Source organism: Pyxicephalus adspersus, chromosome 2, assembly GCF_032062135.1.
Source record: "Pyxicephalus adspersus chromosome 2, UCB_Pads_2.0, whole genome shotgun sequence".
NCBI lineage: Eukaryota > Metazoa > Chordata > Amphibia > Anura > Pyxicephalidae > Pyxicephalus > Pyxicephalus adspersus.
Genome location: NC_092859.1, coordinates 157,508,492 through 157,528,871, shown reverse-complemented (window position 1 = coordinate 157,528,871; position 20,380 = coordinate 157,508,492). Strand labels below are relative to the sequence as shown.

Below are 20,380 nucleotides of genomic sequence, written 5' to 3'. Positions count from 1 at the left end.
CATGGCCACTTGTTAGAGCCAATTGAATAACTGGTAATGTGTAATGACTCTTGTAGTTGTATATGAAGGTGTTCTAGCCACCACTGTAAGGGGCATTGTTTCCATTGGCCATTGGCCACCAATTTAGGAGGCATTTGCTCCACTGATCTCCAGCATATTGGTTTTAGTAGGGGCTTCTGGAGATTACCCCAGAGGTCATGAAAGGCTGCTCTACAGACAGTATAGGGCATTTTTATTGGTTAGGGCTCACCAGGCTTTCCAGTTGCTTCATACCCAACCTTGTAATGCTGTTCAACCTGCCCTATAATTGGAATATATATTGCAAAATAATGAAAAAAATAAAATCGATAATATGTCACCACCAAGTCATTACAATTACTTCACTGTTGTGTGTTTAATGTAGAAGTAATTTCTGGAAATGAATTCAATGAATTTCACAACTAATGAATCAGCATTATTAGCAATTAAATGCAACATTAACATAATTTACACAGCAGACAAAGATCTTGAGATCCCGTGTCTCATGCTGCTGTAATGTCACTGATTGCTAGGGAAGTCATAATTGGAGTATTTGGTGAATCTATAATTCAGCTTCAAAGTAGTTACCCCTCAATCTGCCACATTCTCATTGATGTTCAGTAAATAGGAACTGCACCGAAAGTTGAACTCCGGGCACAAAAACTTTTGTTTGAATGTATTCTTCAATAGATACAGTATAAAATGGGTATTCAAATTTTAAACTAGAGACAACACAGGCTGTTGATTCATTGAACATCTGATTGCCTCGCGGGATCAGGGAGGAATTTGTTCCCCTATTGAAGCAAATTGAAACAGACTTTATAAAGTTTTTTTTTGCCTTCCTCTGGATCAACTATGCCTTAAGGATTTTATCTGGGATATGTTTTTTCCTTACTTTGTGAGCAATAAATGCTTTTGCAACTCCAGGTATTACCATATCAATGACATCAATGTGCAGAGATCACAGATTTGGGTGGGAGGGATGCAGTAGGTCCAACTACTACAGGCTGCTTCCAGAAAACCACAGGAGGGGCGGATACAAGACCAGTCACCCCAAACAAGGAGAGGGAGCAGTTGTGACCGGTCTCTATAACAGGAAGACTACAAATAGGCAAAGTTTCACACTGGATAATTTTCAGATCAGGTCAAATGGTACCAAAGCGCACCAATATTCAAATATCAATACACATGATCGCTACTGATGGCTACAATAGTGGCAACAATGGAGGTCAGAATGAAAGTTGGTGGGTCACTTACCACTTCTTAAAGTGGAGACGATAGCTAGAAAAAGTATCCATCAGTAACTCTGTTTAACACAATAGAGCTTCTGATTTAGGATGAATAAAGCACTAATATATGTTGTTAAAAATGATGATCAGATTTGCAAAAATGGAGAACAAAGATATAGCGATCTGGTACCTTATTACTAGTGTTGGTGTTCGAATTCAGGTTGTCTTTATATTCGACCCAAATATGGCTGTTTGAATTTGGATAGACCCGACCCGAAAAACACGGGATTGGCGCAAATTCGTGTGTAAAAAAATGTGTTAAAAATGAATTTATAATTAATAGTAATTTAATGAATGTTTTTGATTTGTGTAACTAACTTTTATTTTGTTAAAGGTTATCCCACAATGACAGGATGATTCGCACGGCTGCACAGCCGTGGAAATCCTCCTGTCAGTGTGGGATCCCCAGGCACAAGAGGTTAAATGGGGACTCCCCATTCATCACCTCTAGTGCTCCGTGATTGGCTGAGGAAAGGTAACTAGCGTTGAATAAATGGGGAGACTTGTTCCCATATAGCCTCTAGTGCCGGGCATCTTCTCAATGAATGTGGTCGCATTCAATGAGAACAGTGTGCTATCCGTGGCACAAGAGGTTAATTAACCGCTAGTGCCAGGGATCTTCTCTGATGTAGGTCACAGTATAATATAGTGACAGTGAATATATTATTATCTGAAGCCACTTAAGCATTTATGGTTCTATGGCCTCCAGCAGTCTATGGATTCCTTTTCCATAGTATTACCCAATGTCTTGTGATGTTGGTTCATAGGGTTTAATGTAGGAATCTTAAGCAGGCAGTAGCAGTCACAGCATTGCCTGTCCTTATATTTCTTTCTCTGCTCATTTAACATAGGGGGGAACGCACAGATCTCGGGGAACCCCTGCTACTAATATTTTTATTATTAGTATTTGTCAATGGTAATCCCAACTATCATGGCTGAACATTGCCTTAATTGGTGGTTTGTTGGAAAATCTGGCTAAATCTATCACTGTAGTCTTGTTTACAACACCCAGAAACTTTGGTTGGGTACTCGTTTGTTACATCTAACAGACTGAACATAAATACCTGAACCTTTTCGATTGTATCTATACCCAAAAAAGGTTAATACACTGTAGTTTACCAATCCATAGGGGTAGTTGCTGAATTTTTTAGGTAGTTTGGCCATTATTACACTTCCTGTCTGTGGCTACGCCTCCTCCTCCACTGTATCTATGGACAAGCAATGTAGCCACCCTTGCACAGCAGAGGTAAATGTTAGATGGACCAGTAGATTTAGATGGACTTTACATATGTGACATACAAATTTAGGTATAACTTCAAGTTTTAAGCTGTTACAGAAACATTTTTACTTTTTTGCCTTCCTCTGGATCAACTGTGATTATATGGCTTTATCTGGGATATGCTGGTTTGTAGTATGTTTTATTTCATGTTTATAAGCTTGTGTCTATTTTCAACCTTACTGTGTTACTTTATATCTGGGATAATGGTCTTACCTTAATTAATAGTTGCTGACCATTTTTAGCACCCCTTTCAGTGGTAAATGGTTCGATGCAACATGATAACTGTTCTAATATATACACCCACATACAGGGGCAGTTATCGGTCAAAATGAGTCATTTTATATTATTCTTTTGACTTTTTGTAGTTGTCAGTGGTAAACCCAACTATTCCTCCAGAACCTGTTAAATCCCTAAATGGGTTGGTTGGAAAATCCAATGACTGCAGTTCATTCTACTTTATCCAGATTTTTTGGGTGGTACTTGATGGTTGACACTGACAAACTGGTCATTGGTGTGTTTGGGGAAATAATTTAAAAAGAGAATGACCAGCTCTTGACTCTGAGACATGTCAGATAGTCCAATACATACGTGTTCAATGCCAGGCCAATTGGGATTTGGAAGGCTTTAGGTTGGTGGTTTAGGTAAATGTTAAACCTACCAAATCAGCTTCTTGATCTCGCACGGTAGTATTCAGTATATTTTGCAAAGTGCTCGTCTCCTTTTCCAACTGACTTCTTATCATCGCGTTATTCTGAGAATAAAACAAACACACAAGAAATCAGAACAGAATGTGGCATGACCTTAGGCAGATTATGGAGGGCACCATGCCACTTCATGTAATCCTGGTGTAATTACACAACTCAATCCCAAAGATTAATGTCCGCTCTGGGAGCCTGATCAAGTTTATTAATAGAATGAGAAGCTATAGATAAAATCAGTGCCGAATTATATGAGAGGCAGCATATGTCCTCCAATGGTGGTAGGTCTGGAGTGGTCACAAAGAGGTCAATCACTGGGGCACCACATATGACTGTTGGATGATAAAAGAGTTTGGTAAAGACCGGAGCTCCTGCTATCTACAGCCAAATTAAAATCCAACATTTGTTTAAAAATAAATACTTTCCAAGGACAATATCTGGAACCATTTACTTAACTTTGATATGTAAAACCATTGCACTGCTATGGGCAATATCTGTAATTGGATAGTCGGGCGTTAGTACACGTGCCAAGAGGTAGATATAGATCATTACAGTCTCGTAGAATGGGAGGAAAACTTACCTATTTATAAAAGATGGAGAACTTTTAGGAAACAAGATTTCTAAAAAGGTGATCATATTTATGTATGGTGGCTAATAGTTCTTAGATTACTAAATATTATTATATTTAATTTAATAAGGTGATCAGAAACTTCATTCACCTAAATAACTAATCTGTCATTTTTGAAAGTGGCATACATGGCCAATTCTCAAAACATTTTGTCGCTCGTTGAGTTTGCTTCTGCCAAAGTGACAGATCCGTAAGAGGATAATAAAATCGTAGGGATCATAATTAAATAGTTAAGTAAACTACTGGTTTGTAGCTACATAGACAGGGCCAGTTCAAGGAGGAACTGGTAATTGCCCAGGCCTCCCCTCTGCTCCAGAGTTCCAATTAACAAAATGGTTGGGGGTGCAGGGAGTTGGAATTCTGTGCATTTGGAGCCTCCACTATACATTTCCAAGAGCCACCATCTACTCTAGAACCCTGTTTGACCAAATGGTTGGGGGTGCAAGGAGCTGGAATGCTGTGCATTTGGAACCCCCATTTCATATTTGCCCAGGGCCCTATTTTGCCTAAAATCTTCCCTGTACATAGAAAAAATAATTAATTTCAGGAGGTCACTAAGGGCCCATCTACATGCCAAAGCATAAGGCAATGGAGGAGAGCGCATGCTGTTGAGTAAGCCAGGAATAGGGTAAGTTTATCCCCTTATTTATCAACCCTTATCTAAAAAGAGTGCTGAACCCATGTTTTGCAGCGGGGGAGCCACTTCAAAAGGATAAAAGCAACATAACTAGGTCACCTCATTGCCGCCTTCAGCCTGCATTTATTCAGTTAAAGAGCAGCAGCACACTGACCAGCTCATCTCTCTGCCCACTCTATTCTTTCCTCCCGTCAGTGTTCTCCTTCTAGTACATGCAGCACATTACAATTTTCCTGAAGTTCTAAATTAAATATATTATAATTAGATGAAAACATTTTACTTTTAGCGGCCTTCTTATTCATGTGAAAAAACATAAATACACATCACGTGGGTGTAGATTACCTGAACTGATGAAAGGATTCCCAGCATTGGAACAAAGCTCTGCATAGTTTGAAGAGTCACCAGATTTGCCTGAATCTAGAACATAAAGGAGTAATTATAAGAACTGGCAATGTAAACTTGTTACTTTTTCCATGAAGTTCAATAAAGTATCCCTACCTGAAAGTAATCATAGATACATCCAGCTGCAATATGCAAGACTTAGGATTTGTTGATTATTGTCAGTCTACTACTGACCACTGATTCATTTTGTCCTACCAACCCTTTCTTCGTGGTCATGAAAGGATATGCACAAGGTAAGATAGATTTGACTTGTCAGGTCTTTATTAGCAAATTACACGCATTAAACTGCACTTCCTGCAGCCTGATACATTGCTTGAAAAATGTATATCTGTGCTTGTATCTGCTTTGTGCAGAATGGGCACAATGTATGGACATAATTAATCTGATTTATAAAAGCTCTCCAGGTCCGAAGAAGATAAACTATTCATGGAAGAAACTTGGTAATTAATGAAACCTGCAATGGATTGCGTCTAGGATTAGAAACATTTGCCAACCAATATTAAATTATTTTTAAATAATATTATCCAGGTTTGCTGGATCACTCAGGAACAATCAGGAACAATATATTTATTTCTTGCTATATATGATACATTGCAGTGGGGTAGAGCTTCTGCGTGCTGCTTCATAGGTGCAAACATTTGCCTTTCCATTCAAGTCAATGTAAGTTGTGCACAATTCTCTAGATATGCAATGTGTTTAGATATGCAATGCATGTCTGTGCAAGTATATGCAAGCCCATGCAGTGTGCATTCTGCAGTGAATAATCTCTTATTTTCTCAGCCAATGCAGTGTAAACAACAGTGGCCAAAAGGTCTACAAGCAAGGTTGGTCCTTGGGGGCATTTCTGGAACGTGATAACTAATTGGTATAAAACATGGAAATCCACTAGCTTGTTGTAGCTGAAAACAGAAATGTTTTTAATAAATGGACCACAGATTCTTCTCTATGACATTGTTTTAGTTGGAGGATGGAGTTTGCTACTGGATTACTTGTTTACAGTTGATGTGAATCTTTTGGACTCATCCAGTGATTCATTCAATAAAACTGCTTGTTATTCATTGTGTGAACTGAACAACATTTGGGAATAAAATCAAGAGCTGTTTAATAATCATTGGGAGATGTGTGAATGGGGATGACTGAATGTTCTTCAGGTGAATGTAATGGTTTCTGTTGGGTGAATTTAGAAGAATGGAATCTTTGCATTATGTGGATTAGAGATGGGTGAAATTGTTTTTTGCAAAAACTGGTATTTTTGTCTTAAGACTATGGGACTCACAGTCAGGGCAATGGGGAATGTGGCCAACAATGGGACCCTGTGCAGAACTGACTAGTGGGCCAACCTGGTCCAACACCCCATCGTGGTGAGCAGCAAAACAAAAGCCTGGAACGTTGAACAATCCTGAGATGAAGAATGCTGGCACAGGTTCTGCTGGGTGAATTTATTCACCTGTCACAGATAAGGGAGCATATGTTGCTTACTTAGCCTGGTGCCAACAGTACCAGAGGGTGCGCATTCTGGACTCTGAGGAAATAAAGGCAAGCGTGCAGGTGGATATTGGACCATGCAAGCAGCTATGAGGGTTCCTGCTAAGTCATGGAAAGAATATACAGGCAAGGTTCAGATGGTTGCCAAGATTTACAATGAGCATACTCCTATTATTAGCGGGCAGTTGGAATGTTTTGGTGTATTCTTTAGATCAGTGTTTATCAACAAGGCTTCCAAAAGAGGTTTCTAGGGGTTCCCTGAGCAATAGGCAGTTTGTGACTCTCAGGTCAGTTACCACTGACACCGTTAATCTTTTTGGCTATCTGTAAAGGTGTCAGCTTTCCCAATGACCAATTAAATGATGAGTCAATACAAACTATAGAGGAAATTATGCTGGTAGGTATGTAAATGGGGCAATTGTTTTCTTCCTTTTGTTCCTTTGTGTTGGGACATTTTCTGTTGGCCATATTATTGGTATACGGTTCCCCATCAGGTCCAGGTCCATCAGGTCCAGGCAGGATGTTTTTCCCAGGTTATGTGATTAGTGTATTGCTCAGTGTTTAGTCCTGGGTTTGTAATGTGTACATCCCCATCAGGTAAACTCCAGTTTTTAAGGCAGTAGGGCAATATGGTTTAAAATACATTTGGCTAATTTTTTTTGAATCTTTAAAGTCATGAAAAAAGTGTTAGTGTCTAAAACCCCAACACAAAAAAGTGCAGCTAGAGTGCTTTTATGCAACCTCTAACAAGGATGGCCACTTGACTCCCCCCCCCAGGGCAAAATGCTCCAGACAGGGGTACTGGGGTACATGACCCACCTGGCAGAAATCAGGTGGTCCTGTTACTTTGTTGGCCAGCCAAAACCAGCCCACCAAGTACTAAGTTGGGAGCTCCCCCAAAGAAAGACTCCCACTAATGGAGTGGGAATGAACCGACCAGAAGGCCAAGGAGCTCTCCCCGAGAACATCAGGGCTGAGCCCATAAGGTTACCAGCACCCTGCACTCCAAGTGAACACAAAAAAAAAAACAATTTTGATTATTGGGTTTACATAATAGATATGATTTGGTTAAAAACAATGTCCTTGCTTTGGTTTTTATCATATAACATTTATGTTTATACATAGTTGTATGTGCTGCAAGACTCATCCCTTGTCCAGCTTAGTATTTGTGCTAAAACAATGATAGGATCCCACCTGTTCCAGCATGCTGTCAAAGGGCACCTGGTCCACACCACTGTTGTTGTACTCCATTAGAACCCTCACAGCTATGGTGGACATCGTCTTCAGTGGAGCTACATTCAAAGTAAAGTTGTTAACCTTTTCCTCAAGACCTGATGTATACTGCAAGGAGGAGAATGGAAAGTAATAAGAAAACTGGTTGATTACAATGCGACCTGTCAGTTGGATTACAGCTTAGTCTCTTTTATCCCATTAACATTACTCATTAGTTATTATTACACATACCAAATAGTGACTCAACTGTCAACTGAAAGAATATCAGCCCGATATACTAGCCTGAAGCTGAAACTAAAAGAAGCAAATTATAGTGTAGGATGATACCAATGAAACAAGATGATTCCATATTATTTTAATGAAACATAGGATTAGTTACTTATATCTTCCATCTTTGTGAGAGGAAGTACTTGTTTTATGAATGACCTAATATAAAACAATCTATTGTCTATAACAGCCTTTCTCAACCTTTTTACCTCTGAAGAACCCTTCAACTCATGACATAGTAGAATCGAGGAATTCCTCATGCCCCCCCAACAATCCTCTGCTTAAATAGGCACACTAACAAATCATTTGTGGTATAAATTGGCCACAGCGGCCGTGTATTATTAACTATATTAAAATCAACAATAAAAAAAACATCTTATTAAACCCAAGCCTGGAAAATTCTGCTAGGCCAAGGTCCATGAAGGCACTTAATAACCAACCTCTTTCAACCAGGGGACTTTTATGTTGTCTGGCCCGCAGTCACAAAATACCCCCTAGGGTACAATTATAGGAGACTCTCCATAACCAATCTTTTCCTTTAACAACTTCTTAACCACTCCTTAATTGTCCACAAAACATCATAATTTGAAACACCCCATGCCTCAGATGGGGTTCCTCAACTCCTTTTAAATGCCTTTTTGCCCTGAAAACTACCACCCCTTCATGGACCTTAACCTCCATAAAAGATGTCATGACATGCAATTTTTAACCTCCCCATCCCTAAGTATCCAATCCCCACCGCAGGGGCACACCCCCAAAATCCCCCACAATTAGGGAAGGTGGGTGAACTTTTCCCCTCCAAATCTTTGTCTCAACCAACTGTCACTTCCCACTCCTTGATTTCAAAACTCCTGAGGCCAGTCCCATCAGTTAATCCCTTCGGGCCTGTCAGCTAATTCCCAACCTTCCTCCGCCGTTTCCTTAACCCTTTTCTTTCCGTAACTCCCTCTTCACCCTGTCATGTCACCTGTTTGGGTTTTTTTCCCTTGTTCAGGGCCTATCTTTATCAGGTCTTGGGGAACCCCTACTAAACCCATTTTTTGGGGTTAAATGTGAAAAAAAGCTTTTTAATTTGGTGGCCAGTGCAAATTTTAACACCCTTATAGATACCTAAAGCCATCATTAGAGTCATGCAACTGGCTCTACTAAGTGGTATTGGCCAAAAAACTCTGCAGGATTCATCAAATTGGAAATCAGCCATAGATTGGGGAACAGACTTGCCACGGCAAGAGAAACCCTAGTGATCCACAAAACCATGGTTGAGAATCAGAGTGGCAACTGTTACATATCCAAAATACTTTGTTGTCAAGTAGTAACAATGGTTTATAGGAGGCGAGAAGGCCTCTGGTACTAGCAGACACTTAACCACTTATATGTTTGCAGTTTTCTTGGACAACTCCTTTAATAGGAAATAGTCAGTACTGGTAAAATTTAATCTACTATATGACTGTTGGAATTCTATTGGGTGCTCTTTGATCTATTGTTCCTGAAATTTAAGTGGTGTTAGCCAGAACTATGAAGGCATCATCAAATACAAGATCAATCAGCAACACTTTCTCTAGCAACCTCTGGAAGAGCTCGGGTTGAGAATGGCTGGTCTGCAGGTTCTGGCTATGGAAACACAAAGCTTTATTTTTTCATCCAAGCATAATATAGCCTTTATCTTACCTGGGAGATGTTGAAAGCACTGTCCAAATCAATGGGCTTGCTAAATTGAAGAACATCCCAAATTGGAGAGCCACTCTTGCACTGGCTGAAAGTAGGCGACATACATTTAGTCAAGGGGTGCAGAGGCAGACATACCAGATGTTCTAGACATAATTTAAAGTTTGTATGTTTTATGCAGAGTATTGGGCAGATGCTGCTAGTTTCTTTAAAAGCCCATTCGGGAAGCATCTTTATTACTTGATAAGACAATATGTTGCACCTTGCGCTTATTGATAAATGACTACTCATATATATTATCACTAGGAACCCTCTTCCCTTACATTAGTGGCCATTGTATGTGGGAGGTCTTGTCTGTCATTGCTCATTGCCTAAGGTGTCCTTAACAACTTCTGGGGGAACCCTGGTCCAGAAAGCCTTGTGAATACAAAACCTAGGGCAAAATACTTTTGTACTGGTTGAATAGGACAGCTCAGCACATGCATTACTTACTTATACATATCTGTGAAGCTGGAATTTTCTTTGAGTCCAAGTTGTTTTTTCAAGTTAATATCATTCGGCAGATTTTTAGGATCATCCAAAAACTGTAAAGAACATAATATCATTACACAAAAGTTAGTGAAGTGTTCATAAGTAAAATTAGTTTTTCTGTCATTGTCTCCACTTACCCTATAGATATCCCCATTGGCCCAGTTCTTACAGATAAGCTTTTGTATGTTTCCTCCAATCAAGAAGGTGATGAACACGAAGATGATTAGCAACCAGGCGAATATGAAGGTCAGATACACCTGGCTGCAGGAGATATACAAATTAGATTGGTCAGGACACACTATTCCGTACTGTTAATATACACTGGCTGGCCAAAAAGTCACATTCGTTTTTCACCAAGATCTTGTACTGATGATGGGAGAGATAGCCCACCAGATAAAGTCTTCTCCAGCACATACGGAAGTATCTCAGTGGGGTTAAGTTCTGGATTTTGGTGGCCAATCCACATACAACAATGATGTCTTACACTCCCTGAACCACTCTTTCACAAGTTGAGTCCGATGAGCCCTATGAAACCTGGCACTATCATTTTAGAATATGTCCATGCCATCAATCTATTGATAGGGTCAACTGACCTCAGATTTTAAGAATTTATAGTTGCTGAACCTAGATCTGACCAGCTGGAGCAACTCTAGATCATAACCCTTTCCCCACAAGCACCCCGAGTTTATAACACTGCCCCCACAGACATCTTAGATCATAACTCTTTCCCCAAAGACACATGCCACTACATTCCTCCCCCCTCCTTTGAGATCATAACACTACTGCTAAAAGCACCCCAGATCATACCACTGCAAACACAGGCACCTAAGATCATACCACTGCACCCCACAGGATCTCCAGATGAAAGTGCTGCCCCTACAGACCCCCCTAGATCATAACACTACTCCTGAAGGTACCCCAGATCATAACATTGCTCCCACAAGCACCCTAAATCATCACACTGCCCCAAAAGGCACCCAAGATTATAACATTACTCTTACAGGCACCCCAGATCATAACACTGCCCCCACATACATCCGAGATCATAAGACTTCCCCCAGAGGCACCCCAGATCGTAACTAAATTTTGGGATGTTGTATTGTGTACCATTGTCATATTATATCCTATATAAACAATATTGTCATTAAAGCTGGCCCAAGGCTAGGTTCAGACTGGGTTGTGGGAATAGATATTCTAGGTTGGCTTCTGGCGGTTGGCATCTTGATAGCCACCCAGCTGACCAACCACTGAAATGCTTTTAAATGAACCAGTTTTTCAGCATTTGGGAATGAACAACAGTGGAAAATGCTATACCAATCACTACCCCCGCTATTCATTCCTTATGGGTGGGTATGGGTAGCGTCTCAACCATGGGCATGGTTTACAGGTGTGGCAGCAGTATCTGCACTGCAACTCTACCACCCATCTGATCTTGGCCTTAGAAGGTTACATGGAACACTCTAGTTACACTTTATTAGTTAAATGTTTTATTTGTAATTTTGTCATGGGCAAGCACCCATTGAAAGTGCCAGCACTCAACCAAGATACACCAATGGTAACCAAAGCCCAAAAAGTTGATGTGTTCAGGTCAAAGCTTAGTTGACATTAGAGTGAGAAACTTTTTCCATAGGGAAAATAACTTCTACAGTTTTAGCTGCAAGCTGGGAGTTGTTTTTTTACAGTACACAGCATATGGTAAACCACCAGGACAACCACAAACCAATTACAATACTGTCATGCTTTGTAACAACTAATTCCTAGCAGATATAAACTGCTTTGTTATCTCACCAACCTCTTGTTCCTTTTAACCACTGCTCACTTCTGATTGCTATGATTTTTCATTTTCAAAAATCTGACTGCTGATTCTGAATTTGCTGATTGATTAACCATTTAAATTACTTGTTTAATAACAGTATTTATTTAAAAAAAAATATTCACACACATTAAAAGGAAGCTGGCTCCATCGTTCCGTCTTCGCCGACTGCTATCGGGGTCTCGCAGAATGTAGAGGCCCCAGACTCCCAAGATCAGCCCCAGTACTGTGCAGGCAACTATCAGGAGGAGGACACAACAGAGAACAGTTCCGACTATCCACCTGCAAGTCAATAGATATTGGATGCATCTTTATTCAGTGAGTGGTGAAAGATGAAGGGAAGAGTTACAATAATATCAATTATAGGGATGCCTAGAGCACATATCCTTGGGAGGGGCTGGATTATGCAATGACCGTATACAAAACTCTTTACTATATAAAGGGAGAGCAAAACCAGGTCAAGGAGCTAATAATAGGATGAATTTGGGAGGCAACTTATATTAAATGTTTAATGTACATTAGTTGCACAAAGCCACTAACAAAAATAAAAAACAATCTACTCTCTATTTTTATATAAACTGATTGTGTTTATAGCCAAAGCAAATTAAAAAAACATACATTAATCCATGATGTGACACTAATGCATATGGAGGCCCTGTAAGAACAATTGTGTGTTGGTGCACACCAGGTCCTGTGCCGCCATCTTTCATATTACTGCATTGACAGCTGACTATTTCTTTTGGATTCTTGCTGATGATACTCTCTCTTTGTACTGACTGCAGGGGTAAAGTACTGGGAAATTCACTGTTTGTGGATCTGTTGCCTCCTGGGACAAATAATGTGGGTTTCCCAAAAGGCTGACACATCATTGCTGCCTAGAAGGAAGGTTGGATGAAAAATAGGAAGAATGCTTTTTATTATTGAGGAATATTCCTAAGGACTGGAGCACCCTTTCAGTATAGCAGGGTCCCTTTAAGGTTTAAGGGGTTAATCTTAGTGCATTCTGGACAGTTAAAGTATATGTTCTCCATAGGGAGTGATGGTCGCTACCTTCTGTTGCATGGAAGGTACCTGGCCCTTGCAAGGTAGCAGCCAATTACTGCTCTGGTGCATTACTTTTTTTGGACTATGATATGCTTGAAGCCTTTCTGGTTGGTTTTGTAACAGGGCAAGTCAGGACAAGTCAACGCTTAGACTTCAGGTCTGGATAAGTCGGGGGCTTGAGAATTGAACAATGGAGAGAATGGGATAAGTTTCTAGTGGTGAAGACCTAGCTTTATCAGGGAGAAACTAAATGGCAAGAGACGAGCATGAGTGGTACAAATTTAGACCTCATTGGTGCTGAATTTAGGACTGACAATTAAAAGGGTACCCATCCTAGGAAAGGAATGGATTTAAAGGTTCAGTGAGAATGCTTAAGGTCAGATGTTGGACTATATGGATTGCTTTTGAATGTGGACTGCCCACTTCCATAAATCTGCATATGTTGAGTTACAATAAATCATTTAAATGAATTATAAAAGCCTTTGTTAGTTTCATAAGCCACAATAAAAAGAGAAACCTGGGTAACATTTTGCTGACTCTATGGGGGGTGAGCACTTCACTTCTTTGATTTTTAATATGTTATATATATATATATATATATATATATATATATATTTATTTATAGCATTAATATAATATGCAGTGTTTCATGGATCAACTATCTGAACAAAGGCTGGGTGAAATGCTCAGGAGGACTGGTAATAAACAAGGTAGTGATCCATTAGAAAGGGGGCCTGACACCATCAATGGCACCAATGGTACTAATGGCTCCAAGGTTCCTCTGCTTGTTACTCATTACCTGTAATACTCATAGCGTTCTACTTCCTCTCCATACAGATCAGTCTTCTGTTCAAAGGTAAGCACGCCTGAATTTATAGGTCCGATATACTGATTTATGGGGAAACTGGATGCATACAATCTAATTTCTGCCTCTGTGCTATTCAAGGCAACCGCAACATCTGAAATTTAAAAATACAATAAAGGAAGAACGTTATACAAGAACAAACATAAAAACTAATAAACTCTTTAAATCCCTTTGGGGTTACAACTTACCACTAATACTTCTGGAAGCCTGCGTGTTCACGAAATCTGGCATGTTGTTGAGAGCTTGAAGCGCCTGAGAGGATGAACGGAGAAAGAGTTGGAGCTAAAGACTGACTTACTAAAAGTGAGGTATAAAGGAACGCAGGCAGGGCCTGAGAGGAAGATTAAAGAGAAGAGGAAGAGAGGGAAGTGACAGAATGACATAAAGAGAGACAACACACATACAAGAGAGGCAGCAGTGTGCCAGAGAATGCAGAAGAGGAGGAAGCTGTCAATGTCATAAAATCAAAAAGCTAAGAGCAATTAGTAAGTAAACTTGTACTAGATATACCGTAGGAGAAGCCTGGTAATACGTACGTGACATGTGAAATGTACAGCTGAGAGCTGGCATTAGTGGGGGAGGCAAGAATAAGTCTAGGGTTCACTTTTCTTCAGGCAGAGATGAAGGAAAAACACAAACAAAGCAGCCATGGGCACAGGGCTGAGTCATTTACTGGTAGAAAACCAACGTCTACAACGTCTACAACCATTTACAATGTGCACAACCAGCATTTATCCTGCACAGCCGGTGTCACACAGTCCATATTTTTGATCCAATCCCTCTCTGGCCAGTGGTGGACAACCATAGTTCCGGCAAAGGGGACACGTGAAGTCACTCAAGTCTTTTGAGGTTCTTTCTCTTCCATTCCCATCTAGGTTTGCACAGTGAATGTATTTTTAATGTGAGTTGTTTTCCAATAGAGGGTTCCCATGCATTTTTTGTACTGCTTATTTTAGTGATTTTGTAGACCATGCAGTGGTCCATTGTTAGTGGAAGTAAAGGACCATCTGGGTCCATTGGACCACTGTGACTTCCTCCTCTCTGGTTTTCCACTAACCTGAATCTCTTCTCCACAATCTTTTATGAATGCTGCAGGCAGACTTATAAATCCTTAAAACCATTCCTCTTCTGCTGCCTCTCTTTGTTTTTGTCTTAGTTTACTTTTATTTTACCTTAGAATCAAATTGATCTCCTGTGCTTTGCCTTCAAATCCCTCCACAGTTCTTGTCCCACTTATCTTTCTGCCCTGATAGAAAAATACCCCTCTAGCCTCTCTCTTCCATGTTCCAAAGACCTACTAATGACTTCCTCACTCATAACCTCATCACATGCACGGCTCCAATACTTTTTTAGAGCTGCCCCGACTCTCTGCAATGGTTTTCCTCATCCTAATCTGCTTGATCCTACTTTCTGCTCATTTAAAAGAGCCCCTAAAACCCATCTTTTCAACCTCACCTACCGGTCTTCTTCTGTCTCTCAAACTCCCACTACTCACCCCCCATTCCATATCCGCCCTCTTATTGTGTGATACTTCCCCCACCTCATAGATTGTAAGCTCTTTGGGGCAGGATCCCCTCCTCCTCCTGCAGCACGGACTGTATCTGATTGTCATTTGCAACCTCTATTTAAAGTACAGCGCTGCGTAATATGTTGGCGCTATATAAATGCTGTATAATAATAATTGTTAGTGGAAGAACAGATATTTATAACATTCATAATCATGAATAGTCTTTCATTCATTTCATTTAAACAAGAGATTAAACAGGGGAAAGTAGAAGAAGCATGAATGGGACTTCACTAGTTCACTTTATTACAATGGGTCAAACATTAGTTACCTTTTGAAAGATACCAAGCAGGTTGATTTTCCTCACATTAATTATTTTTTTTACCAGTTCACCCACAGTGGAAGTCTGTAAGAAAATATGAAATATGAATGTAGATGATAAAAAATCATGTTGTATATCTCATTGGACTAATCTAAAGCCTATGGAATTTATTGGAAATTTACTTTCCACCTTCTTCTCCCATCTTATTCCTCCAATTTATCCCTCATTGTTTTGTAAATGTTTTCCAAGTCCTCTGAGTCCACTAGCAATATTAAAGCAGAATATTCTGCTTGTAAAAAAATTTCGATCAGGCCCTGCAGAACTGTAAAAACCATGAAGCTGCCTATGCGCTCAGTGTTGGTTACCAGAATACCCGGCAATCCCAGCTTTCCCTGGTATTTCCGGGACTGATTGAACTCTGTACATCTGCACTGGAGTTCTATCATCCCGGCCTGGCCAATCTGGATGGTTGAAGATCACATCTAGCAACAGAATAAAGAAGAAGATGGTGGCACCCTGCGTCAGAATGGGGTCAGGTGAATATAGTGGGTTTTTTTCTGCACTGGTCTCGTTTTCAATATCATTTACACCATCACAATGGGCACCTACCTGGATTTCCCCCAGTTGGATTCTCTGAACAATGCTGGAGGCTTCTGCGCAGTTCACACAGTTCTGGTCTGATAACACTTTAAGAAGATCCTCTCGGAGATTGCTAAGCTCAGTGTTCAGGTTCTTCTGCCTTGTTTGCAGGTTCCTCAAAGTTACGTTAATACTTAGCACAAGCTGTGCCGCGCCTTCCAAGTCTGTACATGAAAAAACACAACAGCCCTGTAAATGCATTTTTAAATCTGTTTCATAAAATGCAAGCATAGCTATTTTGTTCAGTTTTGCATTGAGTAGAGGGAAGGATAAAACCAATCAGTTGATATTTTATTGCCTGATTACCATTGGGGAGATTTTAGTTGCAACAGGAAGTCTTCCAAAATGAACTTTACTGCTTCATCCTAGTTATTGGTGCCATGACCCTTAGTCTCATAAGATTTGAAGTGAAATGTTTTCATCCTTCACATCTTTTGCTGCTGCTTGCATATTTTTCCTGTAGTAATCAGACCGTCATTGATCAATGGGGCAAGAGGAAGCCTTTCCTCCAGCAAGTTGTCCAGCTCCACACAGAGGTAGAGCACAAAAAACATAAGTCAGCATCCCCCAACCATACCCAGGGAACTGTCCAGGGGTTACGCCACAGTCCCAGTGCCTGGTGGGTCTGAGCTTTGCTCTGCAGCAAAGCCTGCAATGGAAGACTTGTTACTGGAGTCAACTCTTGTAAAGGTCAATGGGTGAAGTGCTCTCCTGACCAAGAGGCTTAGCTTAGTCCTGGTGACAAATGAAGCAAGCAGAGAGAACAGCAGCATGAAACAGGACCCTGGGCACTATTATTTCCATTCAGCTCCAACTTGGCACTAATGTTCTACCCCACCCCATGACTTACTCCTAGGCAATATTCTTGTTCCAGTGTCTCTGCTGGGTGCTATTGTTCTCCCCACCCCGTGCCCTCTGGGAATTGTTTGCCTACCCATGCTCTTCTTGGCCCCATTGTTAATCTTACCTCTCTCTGGTCACCAATATCCCCTCCAATTATTGGTGCACATTGCTCTTTTATCACAACTTAAGAACATTCTTCCTCTTACAGACACTGTTACCTGACATTTGTTTGTTCACACTGCCCACTGACACTGGACATTTCCCTTTTACAAATCCTAAGACATTTTTTTCTTCCAGGGCCCACTAACTATAGGACATTCCTCCCTAATAAACATTGGTCCTTTTTACGACACAAATGATACTAGGCCATTTTTCCTCCCACAACCAACCATACAAACTCTTTACTGCTGCACTCTGTGCACTATGTTGTCCTGACTGCTGTGGAAAATGTATTGCATTGTCCTGACTGCTACAATCTATATGCAATATTGTGTATTGAATAGTCCTGACCCCTGCACTCTATTTGTATTGCTGTGTATATTACATAGTCATGACCTCAGCACGCTATGAGAAATGTTGTGTATTACATTATTACATAGTCCTGACCCCTGCACTTTATACATATTGTTGTGTATTGCATAGTCCTGAACCCTGCAACCTATACACAATGTTATGTATGATATTGTCCTAGACCCCTGCACTCTGTATGTATTGCTGAGTATTACATAGTCCTGACCCCTGCACTCTGTACATATTGCTGAGTATTACATAGTCCTGACCCCTGCACTCCGTACGTATTGCTGAGTATTACATGTCCTGACCCCTGCACTCTGTACATAATGCTGAGTATTACATAGTCCTGACCCCTGCACTCTGTACATATTGCTGAGTATTACATGTCCTGACCCCTGCACTCTGTACATATTGTTGTGTATTGCATAGTCCTGAACCCTGCAACCTATACACAATGTTATGTATGATATTGTTCTAGAGCCCTGTACTCTGTACATATTGCTGAGTATTACATAGTCCTGACCCCTGCACTCTGTACATAATGCTAGGTATTTCATGTGTTTATTTTCTCAATGGTTTATAATTTTTGTGTATATTGCAAACAGTAAGGTATTCACTTTCTGTGTATGTTTTTTTTATTTCTTGAGCCATTTGTCTGAGGTAAGTGAGACATTTAGTAAAAATATATTTTGTGGGTACAAGGACTGCAGACTGTGTACAGTGTATACTATATGTAGCCTCAAATGTCACTTAAGCCGTGGTCAATATTTCATGCAATTATACCAATTTTCAGGGCTGCTCTGTCCCAAGCTGTCCCTCAGCTTTCAATTTTCAAATTTCAGCACAACTGTGATAGTTCTGGTTATCTTATGGAAATGTTCTAAAATAGAGATTTGGCTTATCCAAATGGCAACCATGAAAGAAGCAGGACCGGTGAACTTCCAAAGGACTGAATTTCAGACTATCGATCTCTTATAATATATTACACATACCTCTTGCTGTCTTCAGCGCATGCTCTAGCAGCGGGCGAATCTCATTATTGATCTTATCATTCACAGTCCGATTGATGACAGGACGAAAGCCTATAAATATACAAGACAGAGAACAATCTAATCATCCCCACAAATTGCACTTCTCATATATCCCAGAATAAGTCAAACACTGGGTGGTGGCGTTAAAACAGAAGGGCGCGGATCATTGTGTGTGATCTCAAAATGGCTAATTGCTGTATTGGTCTTAGAGATAAGCGGAGCGCTTGTAGCCGGTGATTCCTTTTATTGGGACAACATAATTGTTCTTTACAGACAAAGCACACAGCTGTTAGAAGCTTTTACAATTCCTCTTCAAGGGCCTGATTCAAGTGCTCGGTTCAAATGAATACTTCAACAAGAAACCTGGAAAGATGGAAGAGAGCCGCACTTCATGGGGAATGAATTTGCTGCAGATATGAAATGATTCACTAGCAGCGTTCAGTTTGAGAAGTGAGTGTCAGGGTTTGATTCATTGTATTAGCCCGATATGAAATCCAGGAGAGCAGCGCATGCATAATTTATGCTGGGTATACTAGGGAAAACATAAATTAGAACTGGATCATAGGCCGAGGTGTTCGGTGACCACAGAAAGAGATTAGGCAAGGAGCCAAGTGCTTTAATACTGATCGCACTGTAAATATTGAAATTTACTTTAAATACCCATACAAGAGACAAATAAATCTCACAGTACACAGAAAGGGAAGTGTGTGCTATCTACACTTCAATACAAAAAAAAATCTAAAGCTGCATAGCCCACAGAATGACTAAATAAAGCAATTTTATATTTTTACATACTAGTATGTAACTTGGATCCATTTCAGGGTTCAGAACCCTCTTATACAAAGTGCTTGACCACCTTCTGGCTCCACAACCCAACAAATCATAGCACAAGTGACAATACCATGTGTCACATTAGTATTAGAGGTATAGTAGTATAAAGGTTCTTAATTATCCAGGTCATGGTATAGTTAGTATTAGTTACTGGAATCATTCTGTAATTTTAATAACATTTGGCCACTCATCCAATGGATGTCTATAGTTCCTCACACCCGAAAAGAAAAGGAAGCGACATACTGTACAGAAGTTACTCAATCATTTCTTAACCAAATCTTCTACAATGATAATTTATCTGAACCAGCATTGTACTTACTCTCTAAATCAGCAAAAACCTTTGCTTTAGGAACTTCAAACTCAGTAACCACCTTTGAAATGGCCTGCAGGAGATAATTATAAAGAAATACAGAATTATTATTAAGACATGCAGAGCACATTTAGGTAACTAGATATGATTAAAGACTTATCATAAAAAAGAGACATGCAATGCCATTTTTGTCAATAAAAAGCTCTGGCCCCTGGTGACTTTTTGTTTTAGCTCAATACTGTATGGTACATGAGCCTTGTAGTGCTTAGCCTTGTGCACGGCAAAGAAAATGTAACTCATCAGTAGCTATCCAATGGATAAATAGGATCACGACATTCTTGGAAGTTTGCCATGGAGCAGCGGGGAACATGGCATCTTCTGAGGATGCAATGATGGCAGCTCTTTGACCTTTCTTCACTGCAGGGCGGCTGGACGTAGGTAAATCCCGACCCTGAATATTTGCTTTTCATGGTAGAAGCTCCCCACCCACCAATGTCATTTTTACCCCAATTTACTGGTTAGAAAAAAATTCA

General features: G+C 40.2%; 1 protein-coding gene across 1 annotated transcript in view; it reads right to left on the bottom strand.

The window, feature by feature from the left end:
• The window catches only part of PROM2 (prominin 2), a 36,383-nt gene extending 19,126 nt beyond the window's left edge, over positions 1-17,257 (bottom strand). The window contains exons 1-12 of the mRNA XM_072399146.1: positions 17,254-17,257; positions 16,290-16,483; positions 15,690-15,764; positions 14,043-14,106; positions 13,789-13,948; positions 12,075-12,227; positions 10,270-10,393; positions 10,094-10,185; positions 9,605-9,689; positions 7,631-7,777; positions 4,892-4,966; positions 3,245-3,337 (exon numbers count right to left, since the gene is read on the bottom strand). Coding sequence (XP_072255247.1) covers positions 3,245-3,337; positions 4,892-4,966; positions 7,631-7,777; positions 9,605-9,689; positions 10,094-10,185; positions 10,270-10,393; positions 12,075-12,227; positions 13,789-13,948; positions 14,043-14,106; positions 15,690-15,764; positions 16,290-16,483; positions 17,254-17,257 — 1,266 coding nt within the window. The remainder of the gene's footprint in view (positions 1-3,244; positions 3,338-4,891; positions 4,967-7,630; positions 7,778-9,604; positions 9,690-10,093; positions 10,186-10,269; positions 10,394-12,074; positions 12,228-13,788; positions 13,949-14,042; positions 14,107-15,689; positions 15,765-16,289; positions 16,484-17,253) is intronic.
• Between the last annotated feature and the right edge of the window lie 3,123 nt (positions 17,258-20,380).